Source organism: Girardinichthys multiradiatus, chromosome 19, assembly GCF_021462225.1.
Source record: "Girardinichthys multiradiatus isolate DD_20200921_A chromosome 19, DD_fGirMul_XY1, whole genome shotgun sequence".
In the NCBI taxonomy this organism is placed as follows: Eukaryota; Metazoa; Chordata; class Actinopteri; order Cyprinodontiformes; family Goodeidae; genus Girardinichthys; species Girardinichthys multiradiatus.
The window spans coordinates 90,485-113,268 of NC_061811.1; the positions used below are offsets into that span (position 1 = coordinate 90,485).

The 22,784-nt window shown below is 42.7% G+C and overlaps 1 protein-coding gene across 7 annotated transcripts in view; it reads right to left on the bottom strand.

Moving 5' to 3' along the window:
• The window catches only part of ism2a (isthmin 2a), a 76,273-nt gene that overhangs the window by 13,853 nt on the left and 39,636 nt on the right, over positions 1 to 22,784 (bottom strand). For 6 of the 7 annotated variants that reach the window (XM_047346152.1, XM_047346146.1, XM_047346148.1 and 3 more), the window contains one exon: positions 4,145 to 4,216. The exons of the other annotated variant lie outside the window; for it this stretch is intronic. In XM_047346152.1, the coding sequence (XP_047202108.1) occupies positions 4,145 to 4,216 (72 nt within the window). The remainder of the gene's footprint in view (positions 1 to 4,144; positions 4,217 to 22,784) is intronic. 7 annotated transcript variants of the gene reach the window in all.

Consider the following 22,784-nt stretch of genomic DNA (forward strand, 5'->3'; position numbering starts at 1 on the left):
GTTTGCATCCTTTTGCCACCCTGAATTTCGGTAGGAAATACAGCTCTGTATTATTTATTTCTATTACTTATTCTTTGTAGGGAGATGACAACGACTCTCAACTCAAAATACCATCCCCCTAGAAGAGACAGTTTAAAAACCATTTGATCCCAGTTTGGTATGGAGTTGAAAAGAGCAATCTGATCTTAGACCTGAAGCAGGTCACAAAGGCAGCCATCACAGCTGATGGGTGGACAGGTTTGAATCACTTTAACACTGCGCTATGTAAGGGAAGGTCACAATAAGGAAAAAGTCATCAAAACCAAAGCCGTCTACGAATCACAGACAGAGACAGTTGTGGCAGAGGAGATTGATGGCATCTTTGAGGAATTTGGAGTAAAAGAGAAGATTGTGCCAGCCACTGTGGATAACGCAGCAAACATGAGTGTAGCTGTGAAAAGCTAAACATCAAGCTTTCATGTTTTGCACACACGTTAAACCTTGGAGCTCAGAAACTGTACAGCTGCAGTACAATTTTAACTGGGCTACAAGGATTCGTTCTGTGATTTAATGGAAGAAGAGATCCCATATGGCAAAGGTAGTCCTCAAAGAGAAGCAGCAACTTCTTGGTAAAAATACATTTTAAATACTCGAGTCAAAGTCTACCAAAATGTAAATGAATGAATTAGGTTCAATCCAAAATGATAATGCAATGTTTTTTGTCTGCATGTATGCTTTTCAGAGCTGCCCCAGCACATGCTTCTCTTAGATGTTAGGACAAGATGGCACTTTGTTTTTGATGATGGAGGAGTTCTGTGAGCATCCAAGTTGCAGTTATAGACCCACGTCTTAGAAAGCCTTTTGACAAAGACAAGAATGTAATTATTGGAGGACTTAAAATTTGGTAACATAAGGTAACAAATTATTAAAATTTGTTTGTTTTGTTTATATTGCAGACTTGGCAAAATTGGCAATGAGAACCTAAGGAAGGCAGAAGAGTTAGTGCTGTTGATGCAGAAACATTATACATCCATACTTGCTGTCTAGTGAAAAAAGTCCAACCTGTGGCCAGATACTGCCCATCCTACAGAAGTTGGCGTAACATTACACAGTTCAAGATGATGACACTGCTTTTTCATATTTAATCTCTTTTATCAATAAAATGTGTATTATTTATCCTCCATTTTAAACTTCCAGATGAGGATATCCAAGCATTCATGGAGGAAACTGTATTAGACCCTAGATTTAAATCCAGAATTGATGGGGATGAAATCTAGGACAGAGTCAGGACTGCAGCAGCAGCAGCAACAGAAGAGGTATTTCAATTTGAAAATAGCTTTGACTGTAGCAGATTTGTGTTTCTTGATGCTCACTGTTGTTTATCAGCTTTCAGAACTGGGAGAGACACAGTGGCAGGCGGAAGAAAAAGGAGAAGAAGATGACTATGTAAGTCTTGTTCTTTTTGGTAAAGGATGATAGATAGAATGGATTATTACACTATTTAACTCTCAAATTAAACCTGATTGTGGATCACAAGTTATGGTTATATGTATTATTTTAATGCCACTCATAAAGCACCAAAAAAAGACACCCGTGGAAGAACATTTTGAAGAAGAGGACAGTGAGCTTTTGTCATTCCAGCAGCAGCAGCCCTCTGTCTCTGTACCACAGAGAGTGGAACAAGTCCTACTGTATACAAGTCTTTCTTTCATTCCAACCAAGGACATCCATGTATCCAAGCATCCTCCATCCAAACATGTGTCCAAGCATCCTCCACTTCATCTGAGGGTGTTTTCCCAAGTTGGAGACACCTTACGTCCTGAACGGGGCAACTGTGCCTGCTGATGGTGATCAGAGGGCTCAGTGGCGCCGATCGTATGGCAGCCTCACCACTGCCAGTCTGCCCAAGGGCAGCTGTGGCTACAATGTAGCTTCCCACTGTCAGTGTGTGAATGGGTGGATGAATGGGTGAATGACTGATTGTAGTGTAAAGTGCTTTGGGGTCTCTGGGGACTTGATAAAGTGCTATACAAGTGCAGACATTTACCATTTATCATTTGTATCCTTCCTGAAAAGGCAAACATGCTAATTTTTCTGCACAAAAACTGATGATGTGCAAAAGTTAATAATAATGGTTACATTTTATGTTAAAATGTTGATTTGACAGTGTTGGACCATTTTTTCACTACTATACCTCCCAGTGTCATCTGCTACTATATACCCCAGGATGGTCTGCAACCACAACTCCCAGCAGGAATTGCAGCTGATAGGAAGGGGCGTTGCAGCACTGATGTCACAGTGGGCTATATAAGGACACGGGAGACGACCCACCTTTGCTTTTTCTCCCGTTGGAAACCGAGACGCGGTTACCACGCAACTGAGGCGCATTGTTCTGGAGAAGAAACCACACATGGTTTTTCAGTAATTCTCCCCACTGGCCAAACTCATGAGAAGCTCAACGAGCTAAGCTTGCAGGGATTGGAAGACCTGCGGGTTTTACTTTACCGATCGAAGGCGTGGATTTAACACGTAACCCAAGAAAAACCCACGGAGGTTTTCCAAGGAGACGAAATGTTCTTCTTTGTTTTGTTCCAGTCGACTGCTGACGGTCCGTCATATATTTCCCCTTTTGCCAAAGGAGGAAGGCCGGCTGTCTTTGAGTTTGTTACAGACGCGTAACAAACTCCCCCCTCTCTCCCTCTGCTCCAGAGAAGACGACACCAAGTAGTCCCGCTTTGTTTTATTTCTATCAGAAATAGTGTGGGCAGGATAGAGTAGGATTTCAATGTGTTCTGAGTTGTATGTGCATGAAATGTCTTTTTGAAACTTGGATTGCTGTTGGACTCTGAAAGCCGCCGCGCTTTGAAGCTGTGTGTGTCTCACTGTGTTTGAACACCTGAGTCCAGACTCAGGTGAACTTAAAGTTGGACTGCTAGAACCTCATGGTGGAACACTCACTATTCCTTCATCTTCACTCTTCGTGTTTTTCCACTGGTTGCCGCCTAAAGGTTTTATGACCCTTCGTGTTTCAATGAGCTCCAACTTTGGGGATTTTATGACTGCAGCCTGGTGGAGGCCGCTCCCAAAGCTATACTCAGTACCAAATTTTCTCTTATTTTTGCCATAACTGCTGGTTTGACTTTATACACACTCAATGTTGTTTTATCTTGTTTAGTTAGTTATTTTACCCCTTTTATGTAGAATGTTTGCATGCTTGATTAGGTGAAGATTATTGAATCAGAAGAGCAAGGTGTATCAGGGCTGTTGATTTAATAAATATTCACGTAGATAAAGACAAAGCTTTTGTGTTTATTTTGAGCAAGAGTGATTTGTCAGTCAAAATAAGGTCAAAGTTCCTCCACCTTCGGTGAAGCGGTTGATTGAACAGTGACATCTAATAATAGTTATCAATTATTACTGATAATTTAATAATTGTAATTATCAAGGGCTTTGAGCCAGAATTACAACACCAGAGGATATCTCTGGTTTCAATTCGTAAGTAATGATTTTTGGTTAAGAATTAAAATTTTTTTAAATTATGATTTTAAATGATAATTCTTGATAAATATTATGTAATCAATAATCTTAATTCTTACAGAGGAATACTTCATTTTTTTAAGTCAGCTTTAGTTTTCTCTGATTGGAATTCAAAAAGTTGGTGCATACTTTAAATTAAAGAATTACTGCAAACAAACCCATTTGTACTATATTTTATTTCCTAACTCAACAAGAATCGTTTAGACGGTCGATAATGAATTGAATCAATAAGCAAGATCAATCAAGCCATTGGTATCGCTAAATTCGTACCAATTCCCATCCCTAATTACATGCAAGTAATTTTTTATAACTTTAGAGAATAAAAGAGCTAAACCTAAAGAAAACCTTTAGAGACCTTCGAGAACCACGTGACATTATCTATAAAGACTACCAATTTATTTCAAATGCTTTGAGTTAAATACATGCATCCTCAGGTTGTTTTAAACCAAGTCTGAGATCGAAGTGTCATAAGTTCATCTTCTGCAGTAGCCAGATGTAAAATGTCAGACAACGGAGCAGGACATCAGTAAACTAGAAACTATTCAAACATTTCTGGGCCGCAGAGCCAGCCTTTTATTCTCTGGGCCTGGTGGGAGGAAAGTATTCGCTGTCAGAGTGAAGCACTGACCTGGTGAAGTTAAACTAGAGTCGGTGATGCTCGTGTGGACAGATGTTGCCTCAGTTGCTGAGATCACAGCGTCTATAAGACAAAGAGAAATAAAAAGGTCTTGGCTGACTGATGTATAAAGTGGACGCGTGGAGCTCTTCACCTCCCCCTCTCTCTCCCTCTGCTCAGAGGAGACAACGACAAGTAAAATCCACTTTTTATTTTTATTTCTTTATTAGGAATAGCTTGGGCAGGGTAGAGGAGGTTTTAGTGCGATGTAGAATCGACACTTATAGTCTAATGTGTTCTGAATTGTACAGGTCCTTCTCAAAATATTAGCATATTGTGATAAAGTTCATTATTTTCCATAATGTCATGATGAAAATTTAACATTCATATATTTTAGATTCATTGCACACTAACTGAAATATTTCAGGTCTTTTATTGTCTTAATACGGATGATTTTGGCATACAGCTCATGAAAACCCAAAATTCCTATCTCACAAAATTAGCATATCATTAAAAGGGTCTCTAAACGAGCTATGAACCTAATCATCTGAATCAACGAGTTAACTCTAAACACCTGCAAAAGATTCCTGAGGCCTTTAAAACTCCCAGCCTGGTTCATCACTCAAAACCCCAATCATGGGTAAGACTGCCGACCTGACTGCTGTCCAGAAGGCCACTATTGACACCCTCAAGCAAGAGGGTAAGACACAGAAAGAAATTTCTGAACGAATAGGCTGTTCCCAGAGTGCTGTATCAAGGCACCTCAGTGGGAAGTCTGTGGGAAGGAAAAAGTGTGGCAGAAAACGCTGCACAATGAGAAGAGGTGACCGGACCCTGAGGAAGATTGTGGAGAAGGGCCGATTCCAGACCTTGGGGGACCTGCGGAAGCAGTGGACTGAGTCTGGAGTAGAAACATCCAGAGCCACCGTGCACAGGCGTGTGCAGGAAATGGGCTACAGGGGCCGCATTCCCCAGGTCAAGCCACTTTTGAACCAGAAACAGCGGCAGAAGCGCCTGACCTGGGCTACAGAGAAGCAGCACTGGACTGTTGCTCAGTGGTCCAAAGTACTTTTTTCGGATGAAAGCAAATTCTGCATGTCATTCGGAAATCAAGGTGCCAGAGTCTGGAGGAAGACTGGGGAGAAGGAAATGCCAAAATGCCAGAAGTCCAGTGTCAAGTACCCACAGTCAGTGATGGTCTGGGGTGCCGTGTCAGCTGCTGGTGTTGGTCCACTGTGTTTTATCAAGGGCAGGGTCAATGCAGCTAGCTATCAGGAGATTTTGGAGCACTTCATGCTTCCATCTGCTGAAAAGCTTTATGGAGATGAAGATTTCATTTTTCAGCACGACCTGGCACCTGCTCACAGTGCCAAAACCACTGGTAAATGGTTTACTGACCATGGTATCACTGTGCTCAATTGGCCTGCCAACTCTCCTGACCTGAACCCCATAGAGAATCTGTGGAATATTGTGAAGAGAACGTTGAGAGACTCAAGACCCAACACTCTGGATGAGCTAAAGGCCGCTATCGAAGCATCCTGGGCCTCCATAAGACCTCAGCAGTGCCACAGGCTGATTGCCTCCATGCCACGCCGCATTGAAGCAGTCATTTCTGCAAAAGGATTCCTGACCAAGTATTGAGTGCATAACTGTACATGATTATTTGAAGGTTGACGTTTTTTGTATTAAAAACACTTTTCTTTTATTGGTCGGATGAAATATGCTAATTTTGTGAGATAGGAATTTTGGGTTTTCATGAGCTGTATGCCAAAATCATCCGTATTAAGACAATAAAAGACCTGAAATATTTCAGTTAGCGTGCAATGAATCTAAAATATATGAATGTTAAATTTTCATCATGACATTATGGAAAATAATTAACTTTATCACAATATGCTAATATTTTGAGAAGGACCTGTATGTTATGTTATTTTCTGAGGCCGCCGAGTCTCGCAAGTTGTGCTTTTATTGTGCGAACACCTGAGTCCAGGTGCGCTGTGAAACTGGATTGCTATAATAACCTTATGTGAAAATCATCCATTTTCTTTGTCTTCAACTTCATGTTTTATTAGTTGCCGCCAAAGGTTTTACAACCCTTTGTGTTCTCGAACATCCCCAGCGGTGGGGGAAGTTTTATGGCTCACTGTACCTAAGCTACACTTTGGGAGGGGCGCTCCCAAAGCTTCGTTCAACCATATTCCCTTTTTATTTTACTATAACTGCCATAACTGCTGGTTTGATCTCATACACACCCACTGCTGTTTGGTTTTATCTGTTTAGTTGTATATTTTTTTACCCTTCTGTGTAGAACTTTACATGTTTGATTAGGTGAAGGTTATTGAGTCAGAATAGTGAGGTGGATCAGACTGTTGATTTAATAAATGTTCACGTAGATAAAGAGAAAGCGTTTGTGTTTATTTTGTGCAAGAGTGATTTGTCAGTCAAAATAAGGTCAAAGTTCCCCACGTTTTGGCAGAAACGGTCGATTAAACAGTGACATCTAGTAATAGTTATTAATTATTACTGAGTATTTAACAGTTGTAATTATCAGAGGCGTTGAGCCACCAGAAACATCTCTGGTCTCGATTCATAAATGAGGATTTTTGGTTAAGATATTGATTTTCTCAAATTATGATTTTTAATTATAATTATTGATAAAGATTAATTAATCAAAAATCATAATCCTAACAGTTCCAATGCCAAGTGAGGAACCGGCTGACATCCAATGCCTGAACCTGAAGAAACATCCAGCACCTCTCTGGAAAGAACATGTTTTTGTGCAGAGAGATGGACCTAGAGATCAGACCTCCAGGTCCAAGACCTGGGCCTAAGGCTGTTTTCTGGTGCTGGACAGGACCACGACACCAGGCAGACTAGAACATGTCCATTTTCTGGAGAAGTGCTGTAATCAGAATAATGTAGCTGTTGCTGCAATCCGGTGGCAGCAAAACCTCTATGCAAGCAGAACCTAAACTACACGATGCCGGTCCAATAAATCTGATAAACTGGTAACAAGTTCAACAGACAAAGCAGAGAACTCTGTGGAGTCCAAACATCCTGCAGAGGTTTACTGACTTTAGCTCAGTAGCTGCAGGTGGAGAGTGGAGGCCACAGGGGGAGGTCCTTACAGACAAGTAAAAAACTTTACTGATCGATTATAAATGCAGTCAAGAGCTTCACACTAAGCTGCAGGTAAAATGAGGTTGCAGTTGTGGTCTGGAGAAAAACAAGATTGGACTCAAAGACCTCAACACTAGGGGTGCCCAACCACAAGTCTTGGAGAGCTACTATTTTGCAGCCCTTAGATGCATTCCTGCTCCAACACACTTGAAATCCCTTCTCAGCATTCAGTCCTGCATCAATGACTGTAACCCCTATAAATGAGATGCGCACTTTACCCCTGCGCCCTAAACACTTATTTGGCCATAAAAGTTCTCTTTTAGCAGTTAGATTGTAATGGTCACTGACAATTTATCTACAGCACTGTGCAAAAGTTTTAGGCAGGTGTGAAAAATGCTGTAAACAAAGAAAGCTTTCAAAAATGAAGTGTTAATTATTTATTTTCTTCAATCAACAAAATCAGAGAATGAACAAAAGAGAAATCTAGATCAAATCAATATTTGGTGTGACCTCCCTTTGCCTTCAGAACAGTATCCATTCTGCTAGGTACACTTGCACACAGTTGTTGAAGGAACTCGGCTGGTAGGTTGTTCCAAGCATCTTGGAGAACTTACCACAGATCTTCTGTAGATGTAGGCTTTCTCACATCCTTCTGTCTCTTCATGTAATCCCAGACACATGATGATGTTGAGATCAGGGCTCTGTGGGGCCAGACCATCACTTCCAGTAAGTCTTGTTCATCTTTATGCTAAAGATAGTTTTTAATGACTTTGGCTGTATGTTTGGGTTCGATCACATAGCATTTTATAAATTGATAAAATTAAACAATCATAATTTCTGAAAGCATTCCTTGTTTACAGCACTTTTCACACCTAAAACCTTTGCACAGTTCTGTATGTGCTGAATTAGTTTTTTGCTCTTATTGCATGTGCTGTGGAGTCACCATTTATTCTGATTATTGTCCTCTGTATGGTAAGAAATATAAATTTCTTTATGTATTTATTTCTTTTTTTTTTGCTCTTATGTATTAAACTGTTTTTTGTCAGTCATCTTCTATACCGCTTCATCCATAGTGGGTCATGGGGGAGCTGGTGCCTCTCTCTACAGCAGTCTATGGGAGGGAGGTGGGGTAGAGTCTGGACAGGTCGCCAGTCCATCACAGGGCAACACAAACAACCAAGGACACACTCATTCACACACCTAAGGGCTATATAGAGAGACCAATTAACCTAACAGACATATCTTCGGACTGTGGAAGTACCCAGTGAGAACCCACACAGGCACGGGGAGAACAAGCAAACTGCATGCAGAAAGAACCCCAGCTGGGAGTTGAACCCAGGACCTTCTTGCTGCAACGAAACAGTGCCACCAACTGCTCCACCGTGCAGCCCAGTTTTTGTGTTTTATGTATAAAAAATAATCTTCATAGTGATGTCTGGAGAAGATGGAATAAAAGGATGTTTTTTCTTTTGTCTTTTTTGAGAGGGCGCCGTTAGAGCAAGTTTTGGGGATGATGATTGTTGCTCTGCATCTTACCCGTGGGATTACTATTCGCCCCTAATTGGATTGCGGGTATTATATCTTTTATTTGCCCGGGATACAGGGGAGGTACACCAGAGTTTTTCGGACATACGAGAACTGACTGACTGTTTAATTTTGTGACGCCACCCCTTTTGGAGTGCGTTTTTTTGCCTGCTATTATGCAAACTTTCCGTGAGCAGGGCATCTAAATCATGAACTGTGGAACTTGTTTGCTGTGTGTTCTATTTATCTGGGCATAAGCATTGTTTGATTATATTTTGGATATTGCGTTTTGATGTTAATTTTATATGTTTCTGTTGTTAAACAATTGTTGGTGTGTGTACATGGGTTTGATTGGCAGGTGAAGAACCCCTGCTGTGTTTTAGTTATCATTATTTGATAACTAAATGAATTAATTGTTATGTTGCCCACACTCCAGACCTTTGAACTTCAGTTTGAGGGAAATGTTACAAGATTTAGTGATTTATGGTTTGTTTTGTTTATTTAATGAAATAATTTCAATATATTACTATAATTCCTAATAAGTTAGCTTTTAATTCTCTTAGTCACTGATTGTAATACTCATTACATTTCAACTAAAGGGTGAATATTTGTAATTAATAAAATAGTTTTACAACTATTTGAATCTCATTTGCTCCTTCGGATTAAACAGTAAGTTTAAAGAATTGACCATGTAGATTTTTGCTAAATTTGAAACAGATTATTATTTAATGTGATTAACAAACTTCTTTCCATCCATCATTTATACTCACTAACTCTTGCAGGGGGGGAGGAAACCGGAGTACCCGGAGAGAACCCAAGCATGCATCGGGGGACATGCAAACTCACATGCAAGACAGCTGTGATTTCTGGTTTGAACTGCTGTGGACTGTTTGATAGAAAATAACAGACATATTTTCTGATGTCCACCTGAAGCTTCAAGTGTACGTTGCCCATAAATAATACCATCAGTCTGTGAAATGCAAATGCAAAAAACTATGATTCAATTAAATTATACCAACCCTTACAGGAGATCTCGAGCTGCTGTTCCGCAACTCAGCTGCAATCTTATTTTCTATTTTTAAATGCCAGCAATTCTGAAAATAAAACTACCCTCAGCTGTCTCAGGACACCTTAGCATGACCCGTTCAGTATATGCATTAATGGAGAGAACTGAGGCATGTAAATGTGCACGATGCCCTGAGGAAATTCCTGCATCTTTTACCTGATGAAACTTAGCCATGCACCACAGTAGTGCTTCCTTGGAAGGAGAGCTCTGCTTTGCGGAGACTGCATTCAGCTTGCTGGCAGATGATGGAGTCTATGCTGTCTCCACAGTGTCTTCTAGTGCATTCTTATAAAAGCATCACTGATGTGACTCTATATGACACACCAATAGGCATGGGCTGATTACTGGTTTCAAGGTGGGCACAGGTTTAAAAGGTTACAGTGTCAAAACCATTAAACCAAATAAGTCCCAGAGTGGGCCGTGTTAATCCTTTGTTTGGTTCGTATTACATGTTCATCCGCTAGGGGCACTGTGGGGGGTTGTGGGGAGGGTGTGAAGGTGGAGCTACTGGAGGTAGCGGTGTCGGAGTTGTTCTGGAGGAATGCTCATGGCGGAATAAAGTTACGAAAGGATAAACAAGTTGTTTTCTTTGACTAACATTGGTAGCAGAGGATGGTTAGTAACTACAGAGTTCCGCCAACGTTTGAAGAAGGAAAGCCTTACAAAAGCTGGAAGAATGACGTCAACATTTGGACGAGAGTTACGGATTTGGAAAAAAAGAAACAAGCACTTGCAGTCGCCCTGGCACTGTCTGGAAGAGCACGGGACGCAGCGATGGAAATTCCGGTAGAAGACCTAAATAAAGACACTGGAATGATTATATTGTTCGCCAAACTAGATGACTTGTTCCTGAAAGAGGAAAAGGACAGGATCTATGAGGCGTATTCGGATTTTGACCGAATCACAAAAGAAGTTAACATGTCGATTGCGGACTATATTATTGATTTCGAGCAGCGTTACTCGCGCATGAAAAAATACAACATGGAGCTACCTGACGGAGTTTTGGCTTTTAAGCTTTTGGACACTGCATGTTTGGATATGATGGACAGACAGTTGGCTTTAACGGCATGCTCAGATATAACAGTTGCTTCTATGAAGTCCGCTTTGAAGAGAATATTTGGCGTAACAGAGAGCAGAGAGCGGCAGCGGAAGACATTAGACAGGAATCCGTGTTTGCAACGGAGCAATGGCGGCAAAAAGACAAGTACTGGCGGCAAAGTCCCCATCAGAAAACTCCACAGCCCAACACACCGCAGCCCGGTACAAATCCGCTGGATAAGTACGGACGACGGTGGAAATGTGCAGTGTGCCAAAGTACTTTTCACTGGGTTAAAAACTGTCCGCAAAAAGCTGATAGTGTTAAAATTGCTGATGATACAAAAGACGTGGAAGAGTGCAATTTAACTCTATACACCAAAGAATCACCAACAGATGCCGAAATATTCATGACAGAATGTTTTGGCTCGGCAATAATAGACACTGCTTGCACTAGGACAGTTTGTGGACAAGAGTGGCTGGACAACTACAGTACTGTATTACAAAAGAAAAGTGCGAAGAGTATGAAAGAGACAGAAATACAGTCACAGGCCCTTCAAGTTTGGAGATGGAAAAATTGTCTACTCCATAAAAAAGGTAAAGATACCTGCTAAAATTGGCAACACAAAGTGTAATATAGAAACTGAAGTAGTACCTGCTGACATCCCGCTGCTTCTGAGTAAAACCTCATTAAAAAGGGCAGGGACCGTTTTGGACATGGAAAGGGACAGTGCAGTGATGTTCAACCAGCCTGTCAAACTGGACTTTACTAACTCAGGTCATTACTGCGTGAACATTGTGGACAGTGAAAATAGAAATGTTATTCACTCTGATAAGCTATTAGAAGCTACTGAGAAAGAAATACTGACTATAACAGACAAGATGAACACAAATAAAAAGATGAAAGTTCTGGAGAAACTTCATAAACAGTTTGGACACGCCTCTGCTGATAAAATACAGAGACCTTTGACTGGTTCTGGTAACAAGGACACAGAACGCAACAGCCTGCTGAAAAAGGTTGTGAACCAGTGTGATGTGTGTCAAAGATATTGTAAGACCAAACCAAAACCTGCTGTCGGCTTACCATTGGCATCTACATACAATGAAACAGTTGCTGTAGATCTGCACGAACTTGAACCTGGGATTTGGTACCTACACATTATTGACCAGTTCACCCGTTTCAGTGTTGGTAGTGTCTTAACCAGTTTTATCCATGATTGGATCAGTGTACATGGCCCACCACAAAAGTTGTTCAGTGACAATGATGGTGAATTTAATAACGAGGAAGTGAGAGACAAGACCGAGAACTTTAATATTGAAGTTAAGACAACACCTGCTTACAGTCTGTTGAGCAATGGACTGTTAGAGCGCCATAATCAAAGTCTGACGGAGATCCTACAGAAAGTCAAAGCAAGTACTGGATGTGACTGGAGCATTGCCATGGACTGGGCCCTTATGGCAAATAACTCTATGCAGAGTGTCCATGGATACAGCCCACATCAGCTGGTGTTCAGGCAGAATCCCAACCTACCCTCTGTATTAATAGACAAAGCTCCAGCTCTAGAGGGCACCACCAAGAGCGAATGGATTGCCAAGCATATTTCAGCCCTGCATGCTGCAAGAAAGGCTTTTACAGAAGCGGAATGTTCAGAAAGGATACGCAGAGCACTAAAGAAGCAGCTGTGACCCATAGACGAGCGATATGAAACTGGAGACAAAGTCTTTTACAAAAGAGTGGATTGTCCAGAATGGAAAGGACCAGGAGTGGTGACTGGTCAAGATGGTGCAGTCGTTTTTGTAAGACACGGAGGCACTTGTGTCAGAGTGCATCAACTCAGATTGAGAAAAGTTACTCACGAGAATGAAGAACCTCAAATTACCTGCAATAAGGAGAACATTCAAGGACAACATACAGTGGACATCATTCAAGAGAATGTAAGAGAAGAGACTATTGCAGTAAATCCTGAGAATCATCCTTTGTCTGCTCCTGTAAATGCAGAGGCAGAGAGACAGCACACTGGGAACACCATCATAAAGACAGGTCAAATTGTGACATTCAGAAATGCAGAGGGTGTCTCACAAAAAGCTAAAGTGTTGGGGCGTGCCAGCAAAGCAACTGGGAAATACAAGAACTGGTTTAACTTGGAGCTGTTGGAGCCGGCAGAAGTGGCTGGCAACAGTGAATCAGCTGATATGTCACAGTTGGAGGATTTTCAAGTCCAGGCAGATGCTGAGGATACTGTAGAATATAAACTATCTATGTGTGTAACTGGAATGTGTGGAAATAGGGGGGTCAAGCTTAGGGAGTGAAGCATAGAAGGGGCCTAGGGGAGTGAAAACTTAGGGGAGTGAGAAGCATAGAGAGTGCAAGGTCATAAATTAGAAGAGGACAGGGAAGGCCAGAGACAGGGGAGGATGAGTTGCATGTTACAATCAGAAGTATTCCTTATTTGGACCTAAGGGACTGTTATGTTATACATGTGTGACATAATATATGTATATGTTGAACACACCCTTGAGACTGAATAAAACTAGCTGGAAGCAAGAGTTGAGCAGAGTTGGGCTCACAGATACTTGGCTGGAGTCTCCATCTCTCACTCTGCAGAGGCGAACATAAAGTAGATTGTACTTGTGTTTATTTCACTCTTTGAAACCTGTAACCAAATCAACGGACCCGGGGAAGCAGAGACGGCTTCAACAATTGGTGGCTCGTCTGGGATTTGGAACAACAGGCGAAAGATATTTGGACCACTGACGAGGACCAACAGGCATCAGACACGGCTAGCCAAAACTACAAAACAGGTAAGCAGAACCTGTTTAATCAAAACTCTGCTTTTGGATTTTCGATAGGCTAAATTAATATTGTGTCTGATGTCTGAGTAAGTCTGAGTCTGCCAAAACTTAAGAAAAAGAGTGTCATAAATGTTGACTAGGATTTAAACTGGTGAATAAGATGTTGTTTTAAGAGAATTACAAGACTTAGTGGTGGTATTGTGTGGAAAATATAGTAGTTTCTCGAATGTGGCGGTTCAGAGTACGTCCTCGACGGAGGTCTACTGTTAGCTGGGTTAGAGGCCAGGGGAGAGTGAGAAACCCCAAATTCTACAGAAAAGTAAATACACTAAGATCAGGCAAAACATTTGGGTGTTAATGCCATGTTTTACGTGAGTTCTGCCTCAGTAAAACCGGATTACAGACGTAATAAAAGCACAAACACAGTCTGAGAATACGTCCTGTGAAGTGATAAACTGTGAGTTGGAGGAAATAATCCAACGAGATCAGGTTTGTGATAAAATAAATGAACTGTGAGCTGAGTACAGGCATTCAGCAAGATCAGGCTTTTTGGTAAAAAACTCATGAGCTGTGCGCAAAGGAAATAATCTGTGTTACAGACATTATTAGGCAGAGTGAGTGAAAATTTGTCTATGACTGGAGAGCAGCTCTCTCATAAGCAGGTGACTGAATGCAGTTTTCTATCTGGAAGTCTTATGGATAGACTGCTGATTGCTGTTTTTGATGAGTAACGAAATATTTCTCTGTGAAAATTCGGATTATAAACACATAAACTTAGAAGGAACAATATAAGCGGTGGAAATAACACCGGAAGATATAGAAAGTTCTGCGAGTTTGACATTTTTTTTAAGAGCTGTGAACAGCAGTTATTATTACTGTAAGACCGGTCTGTTAAGTTGGAGAAATAACCAACAACAGACCTGTTAGGGTTAGAAAAGTGCATAAGCTGGACACACATACACTCCGGCAAATATTAGACAAGAATTATAGTTTAAGTCCATAAGCTGTGAGACACACACACACACTGACCACTTAAAACAGGCTTCTGGGGGTTGAATGTGTTCTGGTGTCTTGAAAGTTGATCAGAATTGAATGAGTGAGTGACTGAGATAACGCATTACAACTATATCTTTTACAAAAAAGGATAGTTGTTGTTATAAGATGGAAAGTGAATTTAATAGAGAAATGGATATCAGTGCAAAAGAACAGAATGTTTTATGGAAAACTATAGAAACTCAGCTGTTAATAATGAAAACTGCTATTAAGAAAATATTTGAATACAAAGAGGAACAGAAGTTGGTTAAATGGATGGATTCTAAAATAAATGAAGAATTGTCAAAAGATGGGAAAAGCAAGACAGATAAAGAGAGTCTAGGCAAGTGGTTTAGTTTGAAGGAAAAAAATGCAAGAAAAGAGAGAGATTTGGCTGAAAAAATGTGTAGAGACAGCAGTTGGTTGAGCAGAGGAAAATGGAAGGACCTGGCAAATAAAGCAGAAAAAGACAAAACGTTTTGGTTACAAATGAGATTCTTGTGGCAGAGTAGTGATCATGCTATGACTGAGAACAGAGACTGGAAGAGCAGACAGATTAAAGATAGCAGTACAGTTGAAATGCCGCCATCATATGAACTTCTAGCAAATCAGCCCGCTTTATCACACCACAAGGCCCCCACTTCTCCTCTTACTGGTTTATATCCTACATTGAAAGTAACTGGGGGAGAAGTCAGAGTGTGTGATTTACCACCAGGAACTGCTCAGACTCCTCCTGAACCCCCCTGCTCGGCCCCTACTTCTCTCCTCACATTCCACTGATGGGTCTGTATTGTCAATTGTAGGATCATTCATATCACAGGCCCCACAAACTGATCCATTTGCTGACCGGGTATTACGGGACAAACTGCGGCCAGTTTCTGGCCCAATAAAGTGTTCCACCCCGTATATTTCCCATTCATCTAGTGATATGGAATTGGTCACACCTCTGAAAGCCAATGTAACTAAGGGCTCAGTTAATATGTCAGTGTCAGGGAGATGGATAAAAGACGAACTTATCATATGCAGGCACCACCTATTACAGTACAGAATCAGACACCAATTGAAAATGAGGAAGCTATGTTATCTTCCTCAACCCCAATGCCACTAGTACCCGAGGCTATGCCTCCCCCAGCTGGACGTGGCTATAACATGACACCCCGAACTCAGTCCAAATCTTCTTATATGGGTCCACTGTTCCAACAACAATTTGGAGCAAATAGATACAAACCTTTTGCACTGGAGATCTTACCACTTTGTGTGACAAATTGCCTCCCATCTCAGAAGGAGCGTCTATATGGTTACAGACTCTAGACTCCCTGACAGCAGGTACCACGTTAGCTCTAGGTGACTATCGGGCCATTGCTGGATGATGCATGAAGCCACACAGCTGTAGGGACATAGAGCTTGCTGCAGGTACAACAATAGTACCAGATGATGTCCTACTTACTGTATATTCCACTCATATAGGCACAGCTCTTAGACAAATGTATCCAGTATCCAGAGGACGTACCATTCCAAAATTTGAGTGGAACGCAAACACAAATCCTAGAGAATATTTAGATCAGTGCAAGTCCGTGTGGCAAACACAGACAGGAACTAATCCAGACGGAGAAGGTCCCCAAAGGGACTGGTTCCGGGATGCTGTCCTACGAGGGTTACCGCTGCAGGTTAAAACGAACATTGAGGATAATCCAGATTTGCCTGGATCAGAAATTGCAGTATGGGATCGCCACCTGATACATCATTTATCTAAACTCAAAGAGGCAAAACAAGATGAGGAGAGTGAATTAAAAACGTTACAAACTCAGCTCCTGAAAATGCAATTAGCAGAAGCTAGACTGAAGGTTGGGGAAAAGAAGAAGGAGGGTAGAACATCTAAAATTATGTATGAAGGTGCAGTGTCTCAGTCCCCTCAGGCTCCTCCATTTCCTGGAAATCAAGAAACAGCAGGACAGTGGCATCAGGCCTCGGTCCCATATCAGGGACATGCTGGTCGTTTTGGGAGACGAGGAGGGCCAAGAGCAAGGGGATTTTAGAGAGGACCACAGAGGAGGCTGGGTAATGCTGATGTGTGTTATTACTGCAATGAGCCTGGACACTAGTCCCGAGATTGCCCCCATAAGAATGGTCCACCCGGAGGGTATGGGTGTTAGGAGGGTATGGGTGTTATGGTCCCGCCATGGCTCCTACGGCCCGTCCATACAGAGGCAGAGGTGGCCCAGCACGCGGTGCATATGGACCACAAATCCAATTACCGGCCTGGGACGAGCCTAGTCGCTGGCCTGAGCACCACTGACGGTCCCCACCGACCCCAGAAGACAGCGGGACTGCGGACCCCCTGCTGTCTGTGACTGTGTCCGGAAATAGCCTTCCTTTTCTGGTGGACACCGGGGCCACATGTTCAACCATCAAACAGGCTCCTCCAAACACACTCTCCACCAGGACTACAACTGTCATGGGGTTCTCGGGGGCAAAGCAGGTCCTGCCATATACCAAGCCTTTAAAGACTGAAATTGGTGGACAGACACTGAATCACAGTTATCTAGTCTCCACTGACACACCAGTAAATTTACTGGGTAGAGACATGTTAATAAAACTGGGAGCAACCATTTTATGTGGGACTGATGGACTGCAGGTTCACCTGCCCAATGGCATCCAGTTATTTTGTGACAATAACACTTCTTTTTCACATGGACAGTACCTCCTCCAGCCACTGCAGGACTCAATAGCTGATATATACTGGGTTTTGCTGCAACCTGAAACCACCGCGCACAGAGGCATTCTCTCGGCTTTTCATCTGTGGAAATCCTGGGTCTCCACTCTGGCGCCCTATGTTCCTCCTCCTCACCCCCCGCATGTCACCTTGTTTTATGATAGAAATAATTGTGAATGCTACCAGGAAAGCTTTGCTGACGAGTTAGAGGGTGCACACTGGGACATTGCCACCACAGACATTTATGTAGCACCAGAAGGAGTGGTGGCTGAGGTTCATTTGACTAGAGAGCAGGAAGTGTGGTTTAGGATGTGGTCTGATGGCGTGCCTCATGTTTCTTTGGCTCTGCACCCAGGTCATGAAGCACGTGAACTTGGAGGTGTGTTAAAACGCTCCCTGAATCTACAGGATTGGCAGCCTTTGGCAACCCCTAACCTTTTTTATTCGCCCTCAGGGAACACTTATCGCATATTCAACCACTCCACAGATGTGGGCACAATGGAGCATGTTCAGTTAGACAGACACCATGGCAGGGAAAAAACAGACCATCCACTGCCAGCAGCTGTTGTGGAAAAAATGCCTTCCACTCTCTGGGCAGAGGGGCCCACGGATGTAGGTCTGATTAAATGTTCCCCCATTACTTTTCAGTTGACCACCGACCAACCATAATGGAAGCCCCAATACCCTCACAAGCCAGCAGCAGAACTAGGCATTCAAGATACAGTGGAAGGCCTCTGGAACTCAGTTGTTTTAGAGTCTGCACATTCCTCTTCATGGAACACACCTATTCCGCCGGTGGAGAAAAAAGGGACAGGTAAATGGCGCATGGCACATGATTTACGGGCCATAAATGCAGCTTTGGCCACACCTACCGTTCCCGTGCCCAATCCCTATGTGGCTCTGACAAATCTGAACCCTGACCATTGCTGGTTTACCTGCATTGATCTGGCCAACGCCTTTTTCTGCCTTCCGTTAGCTGAGGAATGCAGGGACATTTTTGTATTTACCTATAAATCTCATAGGTATAGATACACTCGTTTGCCGCAGGGATTTGCGCTTTCTCCAGGGATTTTCAATCAGGTTCTAAAAGACTCTCTCCAAGATTGCCTATTACCACCAAACACCACTCTGATTCAGTACGTGGATGACATCCTTCTTGCAACGCCCACTGTGGCTGAATGCCTTGAGGCAACAGCAATTGTCCTGTCACGTTTGGCTAAAAAAGGCTACAAGGTTAGCAAAGCCAAACTCCAGATCTGCAGACGCCAGGTTGACTTTTGGGCAGAGTTGTTTCCCAGCCTGGCACGGGGATGTCCCCAGCTCACCAATCTGCAGTTTTGTCCCACCCAAAACCACTCCTGGTTAAGGACATGTTGTCTTTCCTAGGACTCACAGGGTATAGCAGATCTTTTGTGCCCGGCTACACCGACCTCACTGCACCCCTTAGAGATCTTGTCAAAAAACAGGGCATGAGAAATCTCACTGCCCCGCTTGACTGGACTAGAGAGGCTGAAGAAGCGTTCATTAACTTAAAAACCAGCCTCTCGCAAGCTACACATTTGGCACATCCAGATTACACGTTGCCTTTTCACTTGGATGTTTCTGTCACAGCACACACAGCCAATGGTGTGCTGTTCCAGAAAAAAAGGTGGGTTTAGAACAGTCCTCATGTATATAAGTAATGTTGGACAACATGGAACAAAGACATCATGAGTGCACGCGACATGCAGCAGGGATGGCTAAAATAATCCAAAAAACTGCTCAAATAGTGATGGGACATCCTCTTAACATATTAACATCGCATGGCATGGTGGCCATTGTGAACTCTCAGGCTTTCACACTCTCACCACTGAGACAACAGAGGCTGAGTAAGGTGCTGGAGGCCCCAAACATCACATACACACATGAAGGAATAAACATGGCAGACAGAAGGACATCAGGAGAACCACATGTCTGTGCAGAAAAAGTGGAGTTTAATGAAAAAATCAGACCAGATCTACAAAGTACATCCCTAACAGACGGCCGAAACCTGTACACAGACGGGTGCTGCTTCAGACATGACACAGAAGGACTTAAGGCAGCATACGCGGTTGTGGAAGACACAGGGACAGATTTTGTCACAGTACAGGCAGAAGAACAGACAGATGCACAATCAGCGCAGAGAGCAGAAGTTTTGGCTGTAATAGCTGCTCTAGAATTAGGAGAAGGACAGAAAGTAAACATTTACACAGACTCAGCATATGCCACAAGTGCAGTGCACGTTGAACTAAAGCAATGGTTGAAAACAGGGTTCAGGACAGCAGGACAGAAACCCATTAAGCATGAACAGGAAATGAAAAGGCTGGCTGAAGCTTTGTTGCTCCCTCAAGAAGTAGCCGTCATTAAATGCAGAGGACATGACAGCAGTAACACCAGAGTAGCACAAGGTAATCAGGCCGCTGACCAGGCATCTAAACAGTGTGCAGGAAATCAGCCCAGGCACATAAAGGAAAAGAGGTTATCATTGATTATACAGACATGACTGAGAGAGTGAATGGGTTCAGATATCTGTTGGTGTGTGTGGATGCATTTACTGGCCTACAAAAAAGGAAGACAGCAAATCTGTGAAGTGTTTGATAAATCATTATATCCCTAGACACGGTTTTCCAGCTAAAATAAGGTCTGACAACAGAACACATTTCAAAAATGAGGAACTCAAGGAAGTGGAAACATTCCTGGGACTGAAACACTCATTTAGTTCTGTGTATCATCCAGTCACAGGGGAAGGTTGAAAGAATGAATCGAACCCTTAAGACCAAATTGGCTAAGATCTGTGCACAGTCCAAAATGAATTGGGTTATGGCTTTGCCATTAGTTCTGATGTCTGTACGGAGTTCTATAAATCAGAAACATGGTTTAACTCCACATGAGTTGCAAACAGGGAGGCCATTCCCAGGTCCACAAACAAGGTTACCGTTTCTCACTGAGTGTAAACAATCTATGTCTCGTCGTGATTATTACAGATCTCTCCACAGTCTTGTTACAGCTTTCTCCAAACAGATCCCAGCAGAACCAGAGACCAGGGTTGGAATTACTACTTCAGAAGCAGAGTGGGTCCTCCTGAAAGTCATCAAAAGAAAATGGTCAGAGCCAAGGTGGACTGGTCCATTCCAGGTCACAGAGAGGACAACCCATGCAGTCAGGCTGAAGGGCAAAGGCGCTACTTGGTATCACTGGAGCCAGTGTGCAGGAGCAGAACCACCTCAATGATCCCTTTCTCAGGTCCAGGAGGATCTGAGCGAAAACACAGGAGAAGACAATCTCACTTCTCTCACCCAAGAAGGGGCAGAATAATCCCCAGGTGAGAGAAATTAGCTCTAGGTCAGTCTACACCTGAGATCTGAAGATCAGATTTCTCACACCACTGAAGGGGCAGAATAATCCCCAGGTGTGAGAACGCAAGGCTCCAGGTCAGTCTACACCTGGGAGCTGAAGAGAAGAAAGAACAGCAGAAGAAGAGGCGGGAGTGATTGAGTTTCTCTCTCACTGGGAGAGGTGGAGCTTCCCTCCCACCCCAGAAGACACCGTTTGGCAAACATTTTATATTTTATACTACATTTTGATTTTTTGCATTTTTTTTCAAGTTATGATTTAACTTTCTATGTTTATGTTTTAAGTTTTATAAGTTTAAAAAAAAAAATGATGAGTACCCAAAGAAAGGGAATTAAACTCTCTAGGAGTTTTATCATAGGTGGAGTGTTAATCTCAGTATTCATTGTTACGTTTATCTTAGGGTATTTTTGTGAACTTCCATTCCAGACATGTTCTGAAAACCACTCCGGGAAGGTGTCCAAAAGATCTAGGGTAACTCCATCCAAGGACGTATGCCTTAAGCATTATAAGGGATTAGAATTAAATTACACGTTAGGAGCAACTACCACTTTTCGGTTTGACCTGTGTGATGTTATAAAGTGTGGGAAGAATCCGATTGCCTGGTTGGGGTATAATGTGTATTTGTGTGCCAATGTCGACGTGTCCACCCAATGCACTGCATGCAGGACCATGAGTTTATATGGGGGAAACGAGCTTTGCGGAAATTGGGGTCACGCAGTGGAGTATATGGGTATGTGGACACCCACCCTGACATATATCAATTTACGGAATAGAGAAAAAGCCAAACAAATAAGCCTGGTAAGGGCGGTGACGCATAGCACACTTGGGGGTGTCAATACACTATTTTTGTCCATAAAATCGTTACAAGAAGGTTTGCATCGCACCTCTCACAAGTGGGACGAGGTGATGTATTTCACTCTAGGGGTAGAGGTAACAGGGACCGACCCCCAGGTACTAATCAAAGTAAATTTAAATAAACCAACTCCCCAGGTGCAGGCCACCAGCACTCCTACAGTTCCAGAACCAGAAGATCAACTAGAAGGGGTGATGAAAGTAGATTACTCCACCCTGCAGCCTCTAGAAATAATCCAGATGGCCACAGGTTATGCAGATGATTATCTTTGGCTGCAATGGATGACACAAACCGCAAAGGAACAAAGTAGGTCTGACTGCATTGCATGTGCATCTGCAAGGCCACACTTAACCACTGACCCAGCCCCTTTATATCCGGAAGATGCTTGGGGGTACAGTTGCATGTTGCAACTAACTAAAGCAGCCACCCCAGGCAACTGTACCACACTAGCTAGCATCTTTCCTCCCATTCCAAACAATACCAAGACAGGACCATTCACTCCTCAGAGGCTGAATGGGACATATTCTTGTTTCAATTCCACCTCAAACATCCCAAAGGTGAATGTAGGACAAATTCCCTCGGACTGGTGTAATACCACCACATCTGGGAAAGTGATTGGACTCTGGGCACGATCAGGATTATATTATTACTGCGGAGGATATAGACTTCTCACTAATATACCAGATAACACCATAGGAGTATGTGCAATGGTCAGATTGCAGGCCCCGTTGACTTTAATTGGTCCTAATATTACCTCTGTGACATATCAACAGGATAATGCACTGGCACTCACTCGCAGGAGGAGAAGACATATTATGAAAAGAAGCACTTCAACCACTTTTGACTTGAGTCAGGGTTCCCCCACCTATATAGATGCAATTGGAGTTCCTCGAGGAGTCCCAAATGAGTATAAACTTGCAGATCAAATATCAGCTGGATTTGAAAACATCTCTATTATAGCTGCCTTGTTCCCAGTAACTCCCAATAAAAACGTAGATCGCATTAATTATATTCATTATGTTTTGCGGCTGGCAAATCTAACTCGAGATGCTGTAGAAGGTTTATCTGAACAATTGGCCCCAACTTCCCTCATGGCAGTACAAAATAGGATGGCATTGGATATGTTATTAGCTGAAAAGGGGGG